The 21,838-nt window shown below is 40.6% G+C and overlaps 1 protein-coding gene across 2 annotated transcripts in view; it reads right to left on the bottom strand.

The window, feature by feature from the left end:
* Positions 1 to 21,838, bottom strand: part of LOC126184583 (uncharacterized) — a 499,786-nt gene that overhangs the window by 115,395 nt on the left and 362,553 nt on the right. For both annotated transcript variants that reach the window (XM_049927020.1, XM_049927027.1), the window contains one exon: positions 8,477 to 8,555. In XM_049927020.1, coding sequence (XP_049782977.1) covers positions 8,477 to 8,555 — 79 coding nt within the window. The remainder of the gene's footprint in view (positions 1 to 8,476; positions 8,556 to 21,838) is intronic.

The raw sequence follows: 21,838 nt of genomic DNA, 5'->3' as shown, positions 1-21,838 counted from the left end.
TAATTCATAGCAAATGGTTCCAAAAACTGATGAGAAGGGTATTCCGTTTTTGTACACATCCAAAAAGAGAGAAGAGTTTTTTTTGAAAGCATCTACCATTGATATGTTGCTAGCCATTTTTTTCATGAGTACTTCTTTTGACAATTTTCCTGAAAATAGATTTTGTATCCAGTCACAATTTGTGTAATCTTTGTAAAAGTACTTTTTAAAACTTTTTTGTAGGATCTCTAAATATAATATTGTTATAAAAATATAATAAATATGTAAAAATCTTCCATGTGAGCTTGTTCATTGTCTTTCAAAAATTTATGGAATGTAAAAAAGTTATTGTTCTGTACTTCTGAAATAAAGCAAGTCTACTTTCTTTGAAAGCTGCTACTTTGTTACCTGCCTAAGTAGTTGTGCCTTGTCCTTGTGGTCCCACATTCAAAATGTAAACCCTGCCAAATATATCAGCTAAACAATAACCACTGATCAACGAAAAAATTCTTCACATCATGAGAGAGCCATCTTACTTCAGTATGAAGAAGCAAATTTTTAAATTTCCCCATCATATATTCACACAATATTGTAAATAGCCGTGAGTTTAGAGCCCTTGTCTTGATGAAGTTTATAACCTTCACAGTGTCTGCCACAACAACAGGAGTTTCAGGCAGTGCTTTTTGGTGTATTAAATAGTGTGTGCTTCAACAATTAGGTGCAATTTTCTTCACTTTTGCTACCAGATCTGTCAGGTGACAATACATTGTCTTGCCCCATCTACACAAATAACAACATGTAACAATACCAGAGAAGGAAAGTTGCTACTCAACACATAGCAGAGATGATGAGTTGCGATAGGCACCACACACACACACACACACACACACACACACACAAACACACGTCTGCAGTCTCGGAGACTGCTGACATAGGCCTTAATGGCCGAAAGCTATAATTGTGTGAATCTTTTTGCTGTGCCTATCACGACTCAGCATCTCCGCTACATGGCGAGTAGCAACATTCCTTCTCTGGTATTGTTACATTCCAACATGTTTTTGTCAAGGAATATGTACTTTTAACAAATAGAAGTCAATAATACTAAAAATCTTTTCTGCTGTAGCATTTGACTCAACCAGATTACAAAATAAAAACTCTTAGATCATCGTGATAGTCATCATGTACAAAAGCAAGTAACTGTGCCATGTTTGTAACAACTGTACTCGAGTCTGTTGAAGAACAAACTAAGCATACTTTTGCAGTTATAACATTTCTTCAACATCTGAAGACTGGTCTTCATTAGCCACTGAACCACATAATAGGATAATGGAATTTTTGCATGTCTTTGGGCATTTTTTATGCTAAAACCACTTGGACAATGTGTCTAGCTGTGGGAGGTAAGAGACTCACCAACTGCGTGAGGTTTTGATTCCTTTGCAATTCTAAAACTAACTTTTATCAAGTTCTTCTAGTATCAGTTTTAGTAAAATTTGCTACACATTAGGATTCTTTCTTACAAAATGCATATCTCAACTGAAAATGGCAAATGTTTACCATCTACTTCAGAGTTCTTAGAACTTTGATGACGTTTGAATAAAAAAGGCCCCTTGCTTTGATTTGACAGCGTTTCTAAGCATACAATGCATTGGAGAATTGGTTCATCACTGGTTTCTGTACCAGCCTTTAATGTAATGCCAAACTGTAAGTCGCTTCATCATGACTGTGGTTAGGCATTAAGTCACACAATAAAGATAAATCCCACATCATAATTATAGCAATGAAGAATCAGCTCATTGTAATATGCACACTCTCCGTTTCAAATGCAAACTTTCTTCACAACACACTGCCATTTAAGGTATCACCCAACAAAGTAACAGTAAGAGTAATAAACAGTTGACTGCATGATTACTACTGCAGTGCCACGCATTGGTACGACACATTAGCTGACAGCAGTTGCAAAACAGCATGCAAACTTCCAAATAAACAATGACAAGACCCAACCAAAATATCGCCAATGTCAAATCAAGACGAAACATTCCCTGCCTACCCAGGGACTACTAATGAATGGCGGAATGGGGTGCTTACAGTCTGTCCTTCCTGTGTCCTGCGCACAGTCCAAAACGAACATTCTGTGGTAAACCCATTTTCTTTATCATTCAGAAGCTGCTTTTATCAATCAGTTTTCTCATTATCATTTTACTTTAAAAATGAAATGACGTAAGAGAACAATTTGATGTATAGCCTACCAGTACATGTTTTATTTATTTGTCTGCATACCACCTGAAGTGTCCTTGTGTACCACCAATGGTAGACCGATGACCGTAGCAGTCTGGTCCCTTTAATCCCACAAACCACCACCAATGGTACTTGTACCATGGTCTGGGAACCCCTAATGTTGGTGCGAGCCAGGATGTTTTCTTTACTAAACTAACTATAAATTCCTTTATGGTCTTTTTGTAAAAAAGGAGATACTACTCCATTTAAAATGCACAAAAATTAAAAAAGAAGGGAAAAAATAGCACATAAACCCAAAGCTCAGAGTAATATGAATGTTTTTCAGACATCAATAATATTTGCGCTAATCAAACCTTAGCCTACAACACATATTCAAATGTTGGGGGTAAATTGTGTCTGTTTTAGGCAAGACACTAATTATAAATCCCATTCAACACTTTCTTCTCTAACAGCCTATTATGACTTGAAAGTCAGCATATGTTGCTGCAAGTATTCTGCATCATTACTGCGACTTACTGTCATTCATGAACTTTCAACTCATCAATAAGTTTCAGCTGAGTTGTGACTCTCACCATGAGGAAACTTAATAACATCACACCATTCACATTTTGTGTCTTAGACACATATTCTTAGAGCTAGCAATGTAAGGGGTGAGAGGGAGGGGGGGAAGGTCCCAAAAAGAAGCTGGTATAGTAGTCACACACACTCTTATTCTGTGAGGGAGTTTTTCCTGTGCAGCAAAACTCTTTTGAGTACAATGGAAGGGTAGTGGAAGGATAAAAAACAGCTTTAATTCTGACAACTGAAATTAATGGCCAGGAGGTCAATGTGTTAAACACATATTCCTCACTTTTTTTGGCTCATCAGTCTTCTGACCAGTCTGACGCAACCCACCATAAACTCCTCTCCTGCACTAATCTCTTCATTACGGAGTAGCAAATGCATCCTACATCAGTCATTTGTTGGATGCACTCCTATTATTGCAGGGCATGTCCCACCACTGTCCCTTCTTGTCAGTGTATTTCCATGTGTTCCTCTGTCCATGGATTTTGCAGAGAACCACCTCATTCTTTATCTTATCAGCCCATTTAATTTTCAACATTCATCTGTAGCACCATATCTCAAATGCTTCGATTCTCTTTGTTCCAGTTTTCCTGCTGTCCATGATTCACTACCATACAAAACTGTGCTCCAAATATACATTCTCAGAAATTTCTTCCTCAAATTAAGATCTACGTTTGATACCAGTAGGCTTCTCGTGGCCAGGTATGCAATCTTTGCCTATGCTAGTTTGCTTTTTATGACATCCTTTCTTTCTCCATTATGGATTATTTTGCTGCCTAGGCAGTGGAATTCCTTAACTTCATCTACTTATTGATCACCAACTTTGATGTTAAGTTTCTCGCTATTCTCATTTCTACTACATCTCATTACCTTTGTCTTTTTTGGTTTACTCTAAGTCTGTACTCTGTACTCAGACTGTTCACTCCATCCAATAAGACAGCAATTCTTCTTCGCTTTTACTGAGGATAGCAATGTCATCAGCAAATCTTGCCTTGATATCCTTTCACTCTGAATTTTAATCCCACTCTTGAACCTTTCTTTTATTTCTGTCACTGCTTCATCAATGTATAGATTGAACAGCAGGGGTGGAAGACTACATCCCTCTCTCTCACTTTTTGGTACTAAATCAGTGTGTCTCACTGAAACTTCCTGGCAGATTAAAACTGTGTGCCCGACCGAGACTCGAACTCGGGACCTTTGCCTTTCGCGGGCAAGTGCTCTACCAACTGAGCTACCGAAGCACGACTCACGTCCGGTACCCACAGCTTTACTTCTGCCAGTACCTCGTCTCCTACCTTCCAAACTTTACAGAAGCTCTCCTGCGAAACTTGCAGAACTAGCACTCCTGAAAGAAAGGATATTGCGGAGACATGGCTTAGCCACAGCCTGGGGGATGTTTCCAGAATGAGATTTTCACTCTGCAGCGGAGTGTGCGCTGATATGAAACTTCCTGGCAGATTAAAACTGTGTGCCCGACCGAGACTCGAACTCGGGACCTTTGCCTTTCGCGGGCAAGTGCTCTACCAACTGAGCTACCGAAGCATGACTCACGTCCGGTACCCACAGCTTTACTTCTGCCAGTACCTCGTCTCCTACCTTCCAAACTTTACAGAAGCTCTCCTGCGAAACTTTTTAGTCCGAGCACTTCTTTCTTTGTCTTCCAGTCTTCTTTTTACCATTGGTTCTTGTATACAGGGTGTTACAAAAAGGTACGGCCAAACTTTCAGGAAACATTCCTCACACACAAATAAAGAAAAGATGTTATGTGGACATGTGTCCGGAAACACTTAATTTCCATATTAGAGCTCATTTTAGTTTCGTCATTATGTACTGTACTTCCTTGATTCACTGCCAGTTGGCCCAATTGAAGGAAGGTAATGTTGACTTCGGTGCTTGTGTTGACATGTGACTCATTGCTCTACAGTACTAGCATCAAGCACATCAGTACGTAGCATCAACAGGCTAGTGTTCATCATGAATGTGGTTTTGCAGTCAGTGCAATGTTTACAAATGCGGAGTTGGCAGATGCCCATTTGATGTATGGATCAGCACGGGGCAATAGTCGTGGTGCGGTACGTTTGTATCGAGACAGATTTCCAGAATGAAGGTGTCCCAACAGGAAGACGTTAGAAGCAATTGTCTTAGGGAGCACGGAACATTCCAGTGTATGACTCGCGACTGGGGAAGACCTAGAACGATGAGGACACCTGCAATGGACGAGGCAATTCTTTGTGCAGTTGACGAAAACCCTAATGTCAGCGTCAGAGAATTTGCTGCTGTGCAAGGTAACGTTGACCACATCACTGTATGGAGAGTGCTACGGGAGAACCAGTTGTTTTCGTACCATGTACAGTGTGTGCAGGCACTATCAACAGCTGACTGGCCTCCACGGGTACACTTCTGCGAATGGTTCATCCAACAGTGTGCCAATTCTCATTTCAGTGCAAATGTTCTCTTTACGGATGAGGCTTCATTCCAACGTGATCAAATTGTAAATTTTCACAATCAACATGTGTGGGCTGACGAGAATCCGCACGCAATTGTGCAATCATGTCATCAACACAGATTTTCTGTGAACGTTTGGGTAGGCATTGTTGGTGATGTCTTGATTGGGCCCCATGTTCTTCCACCTACGCTCAATGGAACACGTTATCATGATTTCATATGGGATACTCTACCTGTGCTGCTAGAACATGTGTCTTTACAAGTATGACACAACATGTGGCTCATGCATGATGGAGATACTGCACATTTCAGTCGAAGTGTTCGTACGCTTCTCAACAACAGATTCGGTGACCGATGGCTTGGTAGAGGCTGACCAATTCCATGGCCTCCATGCTCTCCTGACCTCAACCCTCTCGACTTTCATTTATGGGGGTGTGGTGTCACCGCCAGACACCACACTTGCTAGTTGGTAGCTTTAAATCGGCCGCGGTCCATTAGTACATGTCGGACCCGCGTGTCACCACTGTCAGTAATTGCAGACCTAGCGCCACCACATGGCAGGTCTAGAGAGGCGGACTAGCACTCGCCCCCAGTTGTACGACGACTTTGCTAGCGACTACACTGACGAAGCCTTTCTCTCATTTGCCGAGAGACAGTTAGAATAGCCTTCAGCTAAGTCCATGGCCACGACCTAGCAAGGCGCCATTAACCATATCTGGAGAGAGTCTCACTTGTATTATCAAGAGCGATGTACCACAAGGATGAATTAAAGTTAAGTAAACAGAAGCTCCGTACTTTTCTTTATAGCATTCATTAATTATCCAGTTTCAGACCTCACGCCAGCCGGCGTGTGTGTACGCGTGCCTTTCGGTTACCCGTCACTGTGGACTGGCTGTCTTGTCAGTCCACAACAGGGGGCATTTGAAAGCTCTTGTCTACGCAACCCCGGTACCAAATGTAGAGACTCTTTGTGCTCATATTGTGGACGGCTGTGATACAATACGCCATTCTCCAAGGCTGTATCAGCGCATCAGGGATTCCATGCGATGGAGGGTGGATGCATGTATCCTCGCTAACGGAGGACATTTTGAACATTTACTGTAACAAAGTGTTTGAAGTCACGCTGGTACGTTCTGTTGCTGTGTGTTTCCATTCTATGATTAATGTGATTTGAAGAGAAGTAATAAAATGAGCTCTAACATGGAAAGTAAGCATTTCTGGACACATGTCCACATAACATATTTTCTTTCTTTGTGTGTGAGGAATGTTTCCTGAAAGTTTGGCCGTACCTTTTGTAACACCCTGTATATTACATATTTCCGAACTCTGCCTGTGGCTTACTCTTATTTTTCTCAGAATTTCGAACTTCTTAAACCGTTTTACAGTGGAAAATGCTTTTTCTAGGTCAACGAATCCTATGAGTGTGTCTTGATTTTCTTCAGCCTTGTTTCCATTATCAGGTGCAAAGTGAGAAATGCCTCTCTGGTGCCTTTGCCTTTCCTAAAGCCAAACTAATCATCATCTAACAGATGATCTATTTTCTTTTACAGTCTTTCATGTCAGCAGCTTGGATGCACGAGCTGTTAAGCTGATTGTGCGATAATCTTCACATTTTTCTGCCCTCACCATTTTCAGAATTATGTAGATGATATTTTTCAAAGCACGATGGTATGTCACTGGCCTCAGATTCTACATGCCACCTTGAATAGTCATTTGGTTGATGTTCTCTGCCCCCCCCCCCCCCCCACTGTTTTTGAACTTCTGTTAGAACACCGTCTATGTATCCATTACTTGGTCTCAAATCTCCCAGAGATCTTTTAAAGTCTGGCTAATACTGAATCCACTACATTATCCACATTGACTCAAATTTCTTCTTCTATGGTGTCATCAGACAAGTCGCCCCCCCCCCCCCCCCATATGGACCTGCAATGTACTCTTTCCACTTATCCGCTTTCCCTTTCATATTCATCAGAGGAAATCCCATTGCACTCTTAGAATTACAATCCTTGCTTTAATTTCACTGAAGGTTGTTTTGACTTTTCTATGCACTGAGTCAGTTCACCTGACAATCTTTTCTTTTTCTATATCTTCCCATCTTTCTTGCAGTCATATCACCATGGCTGCCCTTTACTTCCAAATTTCATTCCTAAAGGATTTGTTCTGCTGTTTTCCTATATTTCCCTGAACATTTTTTTACTTCCTTCTTTCGTCCATCAATTGAAGTACTTCACCTGCCTACTCAGGTGTTCCTTATTGTAATACCACATCACCAGCGAATTACAAACAGGTCTCATCATTCCTCACTACTTCAAGTATCACACTTCCTTTCATATTGATTCTTTCACACAATTCTCTTAAACTTCAGTCTACTCTTTTCATTTTTAAATTGAGGTCCGAGTCTATATCTGCTCCTGGGTATGTCTTACAATGTAATACCAGACTTCAGAATCTCTGACCGTCCGTGATGGAACCTTCCTGTGTCTCCAGATCTTTTCCAAGTATACTGCCTCCTCTTGTGATTCTTAAAAAAAGAATATTCTCTATTACCATCTGATATTTATTGCTGTACTCAATTAGTGTTTCTGCTCTCCCATACCTACTGCCAAACCCATTTTCTCCCACAACCCTTCCTTTAATTCTTTCTCCTACAACCAGGTTCAAATTCTCCACACTCACTGAACACCACTACATCTAGAGTGAGTCTTTGCATTTCCTTTTTTGATTTCCTAGCTTTCCTACTATTTTCAAACTTCTGACATTCCACACTCTGACTCATAAAATGTTATCCTGGCACTTGGCTATTCCATTTTTTCCGAAGGTCATCCCCCCCCTTGGCAGTCTCTTTGTGGAGATCTGAATGAAGAACTAATCCATAATCTTTTGCCAATGGGGAGATCAAGACATCTCATGACACTTTACCAAGTTACAGGCCACATGTTGTGTGAATACATATTACGTTTCTTTAATGTAGTTGTTTCCACTGACTTCTGCATCCTCATGGCATTGATCATCACTGACTCTTCCACCTTTTACTGAATGAGGGTAATTTATTATGCTGGAAGTCTTCGACTGCCAGTGCCGATCAGTTTTATTCAAAATTTAAGCAGTGGCTGGGTTCAAACCTGGGGCCCAAGAAGTTTTTATTAGTAGTCAAAGACACTATACCTAGACTTCTACCACACACTGCCATCAAATTGTGAATGCTTGAGTAGCTAGAATTGTATCAGAAAATAAAAGTTTTTTTATTACTTACTCGGCGGTCTATATATTTCCATTGTTGGCTTCCCTCTAATCGGCATTGCGTTCCTTCTTCTGTTTCCAAACTCTCTTTGCTGTAAAAGAAAGAGAATATTTGGGAATAAGATAGTATAACAACAACATTCAGAATGCAGGTAATGTTGACAATATGACACTGCATTAATTAAAAAAAAAATAGTGAAAATTGGGATTGATTCCATGATTCATAAAATTATCTTTAATGAATTAGTTATTTCCTGTTCCACTCACAAACAGAACAAGGGAAAAAATTACTTGCTATGTATGCCTCCATGTGAGCCTTACTTCCTTGTATCTTAGCGGTCCTTAAGCAAAGTAAATGTTGGTGGCAGTAGAATTATTCTGCAGTAACACTCTTATTAACTCGTGCATGACATTTTAGAACTAGTTTCTGTCTTGCATGTTACCCTGTCTTCCACATTCAAGCTCGCAGGTTTTCAAATCTCATCCGGAATAGTCTCCAACAATCAGTCTTTTCTTCTCATCCCATTCAGTAAATCTCCCCTTACCTGGGATTCTGGGTGACTTTTCTGAGCTGCACCCCTTTTCCTAAACCTCTTCAGTCCCTTTCCTTCACCCCTCTTCCTTCCCCTTCAACCCTATTGCCAGAAACTTATAAACTTTAAAGCCTTTTGTGTGTGTCCCCCTGCCACCACTTGGTGAGTAGATTTTTTTATGTAGCCCTTTACATTATATTATCAATAACTGTAATTTTCACTGAAATATGGTATCTATCCAACCTATCAGTTTTGTTTTCAACTGTTTTCTCACAAATTTTTTTCTGCAACTTATCATTTCCTCTTTAAGACATTTCCTAGTTGTTTTGTTTAATTCAGAACATTCTGCCATGTTCCTGTTATTGTCTGAAACACTCGATTTTATTATGGGCCTGCCCAGCCCCATGTGAAATCAGTTAAAAAAATATAAAAAAACCAACCTTGATGATTTATTATTTTGCAATTATTGGTCATTTTAGCACAGCTATAAAAAAAGATAAAAAAATAAATAAAAAATTATAGAGTTTTTGGATACTTTGTTTCTGAATTATTTATTTGTTTCCAAAATTGTGTGATTTTTATCCCATTTCGAATTTTTAAAATGGTCATATCTCAAAAACTATTTGAGGTGAAGCAGTAAAACATATATCATTTCATTCAGTTTATAGTAAGTTTAAAAGTAGGCACTACTCAACCAAATGCATTAAATACTGAATTTCCCTAACCAAACTTAATATAATTCTGAAAATTTCAAATTCGGGTGGGTCTTACACTATTTGTTAATCTGTGTGCCAAATTTATTGATAGTATTTCAAAGGGAACATTTGGAGAGGCATTTTATTATACTGCAATTCACATTGACAACTATACATTGCCAACTGTACCTCAGCTGCACATAGTTTGCAAGCTGGTTCATTCAACTACAGTTAAAATGAAATTCTTTACTACTAATTAAGACCACTTCAATTTATCATTTTCAAATTGTACTAAATTATGCCATGTAACTAACAACATAAATACTATAATGGATAGTAGGCCTTTTCCATTTTATATAATTTTTATTTTCAGTAGTAGTTGTTCATATTTATAGAACAACAGTATAAAGATCTATACTATCAATACATAATATAACAAAAAACATTCACATCTACTGAAGTAATTCACTTCAGTAAAATTAACAAAGTACTAGTGCGAGGAAGATGAGCAAGTTGCTGCAGGCACATAGTAACTCAATAAGCTCATACACAGGGATAAGGTGGCGAGAAAGAGTCAGTGTCATGATTTAAAATGGTTAGTCACCCAATAAAATGCTGAAAGTCACATGTTGGAATGCAACAACCAAGCACAGCAAATGTAGTGGAATACTGTATTTATCGCATTCATCTTTTTATTGGGCAATTAAGCATTTGAAGTCATGACACTGGCACATTTGTGCCACTTTGTCACCGAAGGATATTCACATAGAACTGAATCAAAAAAGCATATAAAACAAGAGTTGAGGTGATTTTCTGAACATTCATATTGATCAGTTGTGGAAGATCAGCATGATCAAATATTTACTTCCCTCCAACTGTTTGATATATATTTATATATGCTATCAGTCACTTTTTTCTATGTGACAAAAGTGATGAGCAGTGACAGAGAGGACTAGTTTACTTGAATTTTCCCATAGAAGCTGTGAGTGGGCTATTGGTCATTTTAAATTTAGGACAATTTTTACATCTTCCACAATTTTTTAATATGAGCCAAAGCATAACTGTGCTGCTGGTATTTTCAAGTTTCCCCACCATATTTTAACACAGGTCGCATAAGCTGTGACATCAGAGGGGTTGTGAGGGTGACTGCAGCACCATAACAGACAACATATTAGTGCGTGAAATGGGAACTTCTATATTGGATTTTGAAGTTCCCACAATTTTTAACTTAGGACGAGTGGGCTCGGGGATTCTAAACCTGAGATCCAGTGCCCACGGTTTGTGGGGCAGGCAGTGGCGGAGGGAGGGGGAGGGGGTGGGGGGAGTGTAGGACAACTGATTTATTACAACATTTTAAACTTGAATTTCCCACCAATTTATATTTAGAATACATGGGGGGTCTAGGTTTCTGAACTTAGGATTCTGTGCATGTTGTCCATGGGGGCACATAAGGCAGTGTGCAGCAGCAGGACCAGTAGAGCAGTAGGCGAGGTGCTGTTAGCATGTGGTCGGTGACTGCAGTGGCCCTTAGAGACATGAGCTGAAGAGATTCTCCTGCATTTATTTTTACATGAAGACAATCATTCCTATCCTATATAAAACCAGCAGCAGTGGAAGATGTTTAAACATTAAATATGAACGTAGCACAACTGGACTTCGGCCAAGTCACTCCAAACAGGATGTCAAGTTTTGATGTCAGATGGATGGGGACAAATTGTCTAAATATACAGGCTGCACTATTTTTGAACTTAAGGCGAGTGAACTATAATGTCATATGAAAATCGATTTTTGAATTTCCTGCTATTTTAAACTTAGGACAATTGACCTGACAACCACGCCAGCTGCACCCATAGTCCTAGATCCAGCATATTGGATTCTGAAGTCATAGGGTTAGGGAAACCCTACAAAATCTGAGAACAGGGCAGTCTGCACTCCTATCCCAGGTCCACCCTCTCCGATTTTCAACCACGTGGATCACTCCATATTTTTGTATTTGCCATTATCCTACCTGAACACTCAACTGTGACACCATAGGAATGTTGAAAACCCTATACTTTTTGAAATGCCTGCTATTTTTTTCTTTTCCTGCCATTTTATACACAAGGCCATTGGCCTGTCACATGGGTGAGGGGAGAAATCTGGCAATGTTGCATGATGTAATAGGGGAGGAGGAGGGGAATCTGGAAACAATGCTGACTGCACCCTTAGTTGCACAGTGCCACTACTACTGGTTACTGCATCCAGTTGCTTTACTGCATCAACGTCATCATGATTGTGTCAGTTCAGAGGTGTAAAGTTCAATGTCTCTCAAAGACAGGGTACGGACATTTTGTAAAATGTATGGTGCAGGTATGGTACGCAACTGCCAGCACATAGTAGAATTACAGTGTGCCTGTAACAGGGAACCTCAACTGGGTGTATGCAGAAAATTGTTTAAATAGTTATTATGGAAAGAGGTAAGAGGTTTGTTCTCGTGCAGCGTCCCACTGACGACAAGCCGTTAGGGACCATACATCGCGTCTTACCACATATTGAGGTTTCTTATTGCTCCGTTCACATATGATGTGCAGGAAGAATCACTTGAATGCCTCTGTGTGCATTGTAATTAATCTTATCTTATTTTCGCAGTCGCCACCAAAGTGACACTGAGGAGGATACATTCCCAGACTACTCAATTTAGCTAGAAACTTCATAAGTAGGCTTTCACAGAATAATTGGCTTCTATCTTCAAATCATCCCCCCCCTCCCCCCTCCCCCCAAATGGAGCAATCAAATGGGACAATAAGAGACAAGTATGGCAAGACTGCATATTGTCAACTTATTTATTCAATATGTATGCAGAGCGGATAATGAGGACTGCTGTGTTAAATGAGGGAGAAACTAGAGTTAAAATGATTGGGATAAATATAAATAACTTTAGGTATGCAGATTAAACCATCCTGATGGCAGAAAGTGAAGACGAGTTAAAGACCCTGGTATTGAAGGTGAAAGAAGAAGTGCAAAGGCTGGCCTAATGCTGAATTCAAGGAAATTACACCTACGACTTCGTGGCATCTAGGAGGAGAAACAGTGGAGGTAGTTTCTATGTTGATTTATATTGGCTCCCAGATCTTTGCTGTTACTGACTGGAGCTATGAATCAAAGAGACACTCGTTACTTGGTAGAAAGGCAATGTTGAACCCTGATAATATTTTAAGGAGTAGAGATATAACTATAACAAAGGTCCATGTAGTAATGGGTACAATATTTCCAGTTATGATGTACAGATGTGAGTACTGGACCATTAGAAAGACTGAATGGTATAGATTCCTTTGAATTCTGGTGTTGGAGGGAACTATTTGTTCCATGGACTGTGAAGAGAACAAATAGGCCAGTATTACAGAAATTAAAACCAGAGAAAAAAAAACTGATCTACTTGGGCACATCTTCAGACAACACGATTCACTGTAAAAGACATTAATGCTGAGGAAGAAGAGGGCTGCAAGCAATGAGATGTACCAATGGCATCAAGAAAGTAGTGGAGTCCAACCTGGAAAATCTATGGGAGATCGCGCAGGTCAGAAGAAACTGGTATGCTTTAGTCACTGGGGTCACGGGCAGTTGGAATCGACTAATCAGTTAGAGAGAGAGAGAGAGAGAGAGAGAGAGAGAGAGAGAGAGAGAGATCTTAAAGTGAGACAGTTCAGGTTTTTCAGAATCCCCTGTGTCAAACAAAACTGTGACTATTTGTTCTGCTCTTCTTCGTATATGTTCAGTATCTGCTGTTCTATCTGGTATGGATCCCACACACTTGAGCAATGGTCTAACATGGGTCACACAAACACGTTGCAGGCAATCTCCGTTGACCGATTGCATTTTCCCAGTAAGCTACCATTCAACTGAAATCTGCCACCTGCTTCACCTACAACTGAATCTATGTGATTAATCAACTTCACACCCCTACAAATTTTTGCCAGGTATTTGTATATAAAGTGGTTGATTCAAACTAGTCTTACGATACTACTTTTTTTTGTTTTGTGCACAATTTTACATTTGTGAACATTTCAGATATTACTTCCATTCTAGATAGATGCATCACAGGCAAAAAGTTTGAGACTACTATTAAAACAGCGTCCGCCAAGTTATCAATTTACAAGGTGACCCTTATTAATGTTTAAAAACACCCGAAACGACGTAGGTGACACTGAGACAAGTAATTTAATATAAGACTTATGGGGCTGCAAATGTCGGGAAATAACCGAAAAGTAGATGACAAACACGTTACATCGCCGCACTTCCAGCCGTTGAGCCTATCAATCTACTGTACCGGATCATCTCAAAAAAATCACCTCTTCACGTCGGTGGAGCTCTGGGCCGATGTGCGAGACTTTAGCGTGTGACGTGTGTTTACACTGTGGTAAGTTTTATTATTTTATTTAGCAGTTTCGCAGTCTCCGTTGGTTTATTGCAAAGTGCAGTACAACAAAAACCTACCGTATTGAGTCACAAGTAAATGAGTTTAAGCTTCGAATTTGCGTCGTAACCCATAAATGACCTACGCGTCCTTTATCAAGTAAGTTTTGTAAACAAAAAAGGGACAAAAGGAAAAACTTAACAACAGCTGTTGCTTGGTTACCTCTGGTAACGTCACGTATGTTCAGCATTTGTCATCCGCTTTTGAGGCATTTTCCGACCCCACGTTGTTTTGTATTAAATTGCTTTCTTAGCGTCATCTACATCGCTTGGGAGTTTTTTTAAACGTTAGTAAGAATCACTTTGTGCAACATCAACAGCAAGAGCCCCAACACACTTTCCTGGGGCACCGCTGAAATTAATTCTACTTCTATACTGTGTCCTTCCTACAGAAATCCTCTATCCAGAAGTAAATTAATGAGCAGCACGACAATGAACTCAAGTACTCCTCAATTCGTCTTTATTTCACAACAACGTGATCATTACACTGAAAGTACGACCACATAAAAAGCTGGATAATTCCTTGAATTGAAGAAAACACCCCTCGTTAATATGGATACAATACAGGTGACATTCATCAAACAGCGTTTTAAAATACAAACACCGTTTTAATCATACGGTTTGTCTTCAAAGTAATGCGCAGGAATCGTTTTCACTGCACATCGGCAATGTTTCACAACACAGATTTGTTGCGCCTCCACGTGTGCGACGTCTGTGAGCGACGCTGAATATAAATTGAGTGCACGGCCTCAACAGCTCAAGAATCAGCATCCAATATGTATTCTGGGAACCACAAGTCTTGAACACCTGGTGCCGCATGCCAGACCTTGACACTGCGCGCCAGAGAACAAAGCAATGTGCTAATAAGAGGTAAGTTGGGATTGGACAATGGGCGGTGGTTACACACAGGATGTAAAGCAACTTTCGTGAAAGGAATGCCTTTGGTTCAGGGACTCTGTCATAGCCGTTCACACCTACTTGCATACAATTGCTAAAGCAACAAGCTGTACAGTAACCCAAGTATTACTTGTTACAAACGCGCATTCGACTACATAGTAGTGAGGAGCAAGGGTTAAGTAGTGGACGTGAGACTGTAGTGTGTCAACGTTGTGTCACAAATCGCAATTAGCAACACATCTATAAAATCAACTGGTCAAGACATTATCCATAACGTTCTGAAAAGAAAAGTGTATGCAAAGGTTGTGCACACACCTTGACCACCTAAACTCTCGAACAAAAGCACGAAGCGAGGACACTTGATGCGACCATTGAATTGTGAGACAGAGAAAATTCTTTTCTGGAAAAAATCTCGAGTGACGAGACTTCTTGTTAGCAATAGAAACCTTCCGCAAAACGATGAAGTGCAGAAATCCGATGAAGGGGCACTGCTTTCACAACCTGGCATTCACGCCAATGTGATATGCAATTTGAACACCATCCACTATGCAGAAAAATGAAGCGTTAAAACCATCTTCCCTCTGGTTTTTATTAGTCCTGTCTCGGAACTTTTCGGACTGACACGGTTGGGTTAGGACTGAAAGTCAAACTACGGGAGAACGTATGACTTCATTACGGGCTGCTAACTACATACGTAGGATCTATATATTACGCATGCCACTGTACAATGTATGGCAGAGGGTACTTTGTACCGCTTCTTATCATTCCCTTCCCTGTTCCACTCGCAAAGGGAGCGAGAGCAAAATGACTGCCTGCAAACTATTGTGCAAGTCCTATTCTTCCTTGTTTTATCGTAACAGAGGAGAGGGAGAAGATCGCCTTATCGCCAAGGATTCCTATCTACGTTCACGGTGCATTCCCATGAGACCCATTTACTGAACGAACCTACCAGTAACAGACTAGCAGCACGCTTCTAAATTACTTCAGTTTATTCCTTTGATATGAGACAGCGAGGATTCGAAACAGTCTACTAAGATTTAATAATTTTTTCATAATGTGGAGCCACAGTCATAATATATTTCTTTAAAGTTAGCTAACTGTCATTCAGTCAAGATGGTATACACAGTGATAAAACAAAGCAGTAGGTTTCTACCAGAAATTTTGACCCTTAGACAATGTGTCTAATAGTGTATTTTAAATATGACAGTATGCCATCTTAGGCACTGTATAACATTAAAACACTTGATAATGTCACTTTAAAGCCGAAATAATGATCGTGTAAATGTAAAACTGCAAATAAAAAAGTCAAATGGCGGTACTGACTTTAAAGAAGTCTACCAACAGTACTCAAAAATGGTCTTGTTTATAGGTATGCTACACTTTGTCACAAGTCTCCCAATAAAACCGTATGTGTTCGTTTATTTTCATATTTTTTAGGAATGTTAAGCCTACATATTCAATCAATGTGACGGAAACAAGCAGCAAACGTTTAATTACCCAACCGCATAACTCACATTATCCATCTTCACGCCAAACTGATACGATACTCTGCACAATTCATTCACAATCCCTCTACACTCAACGAGGACACTTTCCCGTCACAACAGCGTCATCAAGATAGTCTCTGATTGCTTCCCACGCTAACCAACAGCTCGTTTAAGTACATGAGGGATCCTATCCCATTTCCCTTGAGCATTCCTAACTTTACCTGTTTCTCTTACATATATTCGCAGTCCAGGACAGCATAAGAGTTCCACACAATGTGATCAAAAGTATCAGGTCGCCCCCCCCCCCCAAAAAAAATACGTTTTTCATATTAGGTGCATTGTGCTGCCATCTACTGCCAGGTACTTCATATTAGCGACCTCAGTAGTCATCATACACCGTGAGAGTGCAGAATGGGGCGCTCCGCGGAATTCACGGACTTTGAACGTGATCAGATGATTGAGTGTCAGGGTGTCACTTGTGTCTTACGTCTGTACGCGAGATTTCCACACTCCTGAACATCCCTGGGTCCACTGTTTCCGATGTGCTAGTAAACGGAAACGTGAAGGGACGTACAGCGTCAAAGAGTATAGGCCGACCTCGTCTGTTGACTGACAGAGACAGCCGACAGTTGAAGAGGGCCGTAATGTGTCATAGGCAGACATCTATCCCGACCATCACAGAGGTATTCCAGACTGCATCAGCATCCACTGCAAAGACTATGTCAGTTAGGCGGAAGGTGAGGAAACTTGGATTTCATGGTCGAGCGACTGCTCGTAAGTCACACATCACGCCGGGAAATGCCAAACGACGCCTAGCTTGGTGTAAGGAGCGTAAACATTGGACGACTGAACAATGGAAGAACGTTATGCGGAGTGACGAATCACGGTACACAATGTGGTGATCCGATGGCAAGGTGTGGGTATGGGGAATGCCCGGTGAACGTCATCTGCCAGCGTGTGTAGTGCCAACAGTAAAATTCAGAGGCGCTGGTGTTATGATGTGGTCGTGCTTATCATGGATGGGGCTTGCACCCCTTTTTGTTTTGCGTGGCACTATCACTGCACAGGCCTACATTGAGGTTTTAAGCACCTTCTTCGTTCCCACTGTGGAAGAGCAATTCGGGGATCGTGATTGCATCTTTCAACACGATCGAGCACCTGTTCATAATGCACGGCCTGTGGCGGAGTGATTACACGACAATAACATCTTTGTAATGGACTGGTCTGCACAGAGTCCTGAGACGTATACGTACCAGCTGCTTCACTGCGAGTGATGTCTGTCCTGTTGGACATGTCAGTCAAAACAGACACCACTCATATCTATAATTGGAGTGTAGAGCCGGCTGTACTTATTTAGAGACTGAATAAGTGCCCTTTGTAAAAATTTATTTACTGCTATTCTGTATCCTGTAATATATCGGGAGTATCTCACTCAGACTTACCTCTTCCCGTATATCAGTGTACAATAATCGCAAAACCCTACACTCGAGGTGGGTAAATATTAAAAATATTTTGCTGATAGTTTCTCTACATTCGGTAAGCCATCCTTGACGGTGAAACTTCCCGATACATTAAAATTGTGTGCCGGACCGGGACTCGAACCTCGAACCTTTGCGCGCCCTACCCGAGCATGACTCACGACACGTCAGCAGCTCTAATTTACAGAAGTCCTCCTGCGAAACCTACGGGACTAGCGCTCCTGGAAGAAAGGATGCTTTGGGGACAGGGCTTAGCCACAAACTGGGTTACGTTTCCGGTAGTGTTAGTCCGTTGGTTTCGCAGAACATCTGTGAAGTTCAGAAGGTAGGAAAAGTACAACCAAAGTAATGCTATGAAGATGAGTCATAATTGGTGCTCGTCTCGCTCAGTTGGTAGAGCACTTGCTCGTGAAAGGCAAAGGTCCTAGGTTCGAGTCACGGTCAGGCACGCTGTTTCAATGTGCCAGGAATATTCATATCAGTGCACAGTCCGTTGCAGAGTGTAAATTCATTCTGGGTCCTTGATGATAAGTTGTGACCATTTCAGAGTATTTACACTTTTACTCGAACCTGCATTACGCTACTCGTCGGTGGGTGAGACTGTCGTTTATTTCACGAATAGACGCCCCGAATGACGTGTTAGGAGACGAGCCAACACAGGAGATGCACGCAGCAGTTACACGAGACGTTCTCGCTTGTTGCCATTGTCACTAACGAGGGGACCTTCTGGGAGGTGCATCGAGTTATGAGCTCCCACTTCGCCTGCTTATAATGTGGTTAGGCATCTATCACACTCTAAAATTGTAGGTGCCAATGCAGCCTCGGTTTTTTAAATATTGCCTGTTAGTTTGGGCAGTTTCATGGTTGTGGCAAGTGAGCGAGACTCCCGTCCAGGTGACCCTGGTTCGAGACCCGTCTATGCTACTTTTGTTTCCTTTTTTTCAAATGTCTGTTTTAATTTATAATTAATCATGAAAATTCCGCAAGAAATTGATTAAAAAGAATTACAAGCGTCTATAAATCAAAGTTACACGTTGAATGTCAAATTTTGTTTCTATCTTTTGCGGTTTTTTTAACAGGAAATTAACCGTAATGTAATTTCTAGAAATATTTTATTATTGTTCAATTTTTTTCGTTGTATTTTTAATTTTGTTCCGTTGACGTAGGGAATACTCAAAAAATACCAACGAATGAGGGATTAAAAATATGTTTCATTTAATGGAAAGTTAATCGATATTTCCTACATTTTGACGAGTACATTCCGAAGGATTATACTTGTTATAAGAACAATCAAAACATTTGTACTTTCGACACCACGAACGTTGTAAGAATGCACATTCATTTTCGTCGCAATCGCGTCTGTGTTTTCTCAAATCCTCAGGAAACGCCACTGCATTGACGTTATGGAATATAGTTAAAATAAAAAAACCAAAAGACTGAAACAAAATTTGGCATCCAATGTGTAATTTTGATTTATAGAGGCAAAATAACTGATGATGGTCGAAGTAGAGAGGATATAAAATGTAGACTGGCAATGGCAAGGAAAGCTTTTCTGAAGAAGAGAAATTTGTTAACATCGAGTATTGATTTAAGTGTCAGTAGGTCGTTTCTGAAAGTATTTGTATGGAGTGTAGCCATGTATGGAAGTGAAAGATGGACGATAAATAGTTTAGACAAGAAGAGAATAGAAGCTTTCGAAATGTGGTGCTACAGAAGAATGCTGAAGATTAGATGGGTAGATAACATAACTCATGAGGAGGTATTGAATAGAATTGGGGAGAAGAGGAGTTTGTGGCACAACTCGACTAGAAGAAGGGATCGGTTGGTAGGACATGTTCTGAGACATCGAGGGATCACCAATTTAGTATTGGAGGGCAGCGTGGAGGGTAAAAATCGTAGAGGGAGACCAAGAGATGGATACACTAAGCAGGTTCAGAAGGATGTAGGCTGCAGTAGGTACTGGGAGATGAAGAAGCTTGCACAGGATAGCTTAGCATGGAGAGCTGCATCAAACCAGTCTCAGGACTGAAGGCCACAACCAACAGAGGCTTGCAATTCTTTTTAATCAATTCCTTGCAGAATTTTCGTGATTAATTATAAATTAAAACAGGCATTTGAAAAAAAGGAAACAAAAGCAGCACGGACGGGTCTCTAACCAGGGTCGCCTGGATGGGAGTCTCGCTCGCTTGCCACTTTTTTTTTATTGGTCATAACATTCTACAGTAGTACATAATTTTCAACTGTCATTTAAAAGTATTAAAACAAACTAAAATTAATTACAGGTTCCTTGACATTTTAGAAAAAATCCAAGCCTAAACCAGATAGTGATGTTCGTCACTTTATCGTATTTGTTTTTCAAAGATCAAGTAGTCTCTCGTTTCTTCATGTTCTGAATCGCATCATTGAAAATGGAGTTCACATGACTGTTGTTCTGAGGAAGTTGGCGTATGTACCATAATAATTATTCATGCGTAGTTGCTTGTGATGCTGGTCGGAAATGTACGTCCAAAAATCTCCTTCGCTCCTTTCTTTACTGGACAGCAGGTAAAATACCGCGTGTCCCTTCAACCAGTTGACGGCATTTTTCTTCCAGGTGGGATATAGTTCTTCCGGGTATAAAAGACACGCTGGCGTTATCAAATACGGCGGTTTTCTCTGCATAGTTGCCAATTTTTTTATGATTGACAACCATCTATTATTTGCATTTCTACAGACAAACTGATGTTCATCTGTGTCAATCAGATTGCAAATGGTACACAAAGGGGAATCAGCCAGATGAATGGAATGTAGTCTGGAGTTCGTTGGAAATTTCCTGTTCATAAAATAGTACCACAATGACCGCACTTTTGTTGGTAAATGATGGTGGTGTATATTCCTCCAGATATCATGCCAAGAGTGACCGACATATTTTTGTTCTATAATGTTCTTGGTCTGAAAGTTCATTAAGTTTTGGTATATTTTCTTGACTTTGATGACATCTTTCTCGGGTGTTCCCAGTCTAATGTAGCTATATTCTACGAAGAAATGTTTTAGGTGGTAAAGTTCATCGGCTACTCGCTCACTTGCCAGAACTGTGGAACTTTTCTGTACATATAAAGAGCTGCCCAAACTTTAATAGGCAATATTTCAAAAAGGAGGCCGCATTGGCACCTACAATTTTAGGGTGTGATAGGTGCCTACCCACACAATAAGCAGGCGAAGTGGGAGCTCATAACTCGATGCACCTCTCAGAAGGTCCCCTCGTAAGACATACAGGCTGCTCGCTGCGTACCGGCTAGGCTACGTTTGATATCATACCAACAAGCGTGCCTCAAACTTGTTCTGATAATGTAAAGCAGTTCCGAAATGCGACGACGGTGTGTCTGAGTTAAATAACGCCCATTGGTATTAAGACCAGGGTACTCAGTCCAGAAATGACGTAAGGAATGAACACAATGTGTTGTTATGTCAGCGACAGAGCCCATAGATTACGCATATTATTTATCGCTAACATCACGTTACCCTCCAAAGTCATGTGACTATGGCTGGCGTAAGATTTGCGCGTAAGAACTTTGTAGATTTTGGATGACCTCGCAACACCACAAGATGATTGTCTCCAGATTTTAAGTGTCATTACATCGCTAGTCCTGACAGATCCCGTTCGAAGGTGCCGCGGATTCTGCTTACATTTTTCATTAGCATCTTAATTTACTTCCATAAATGGAATTAATATGGTTTAAGGCTTTGAAGGGATAAATTGAAGGATTTTACTTGTCTGCGCCAAGTGTCACAGTTCAGAGGCCGCTAATATTGTCGTCGTTAGAGAACAAGGGGTAGTTAGCGCTATTTTTTAG

This window comes from Schistocerca cancellata, chromosome 1 (genome assembly GCF_023864275.1).
Source record: "Schistocerca cancellata isolate TAMUIC-IGC-003103 chromosome 1, iqSchCanc2.1, whole genome shotgun sequence".
NCBI classification, from domain to species: Eukaryota; Metazoa; Arthropoda; class Insecta; order Orthoptera; family Acrididae; genus Schistocerca; species Schistocerca cancellata.
Note: the sequence above shows the minus strand (reverse complement) of the source record. Positions and strands in the feature narration are given on the sequence as shown.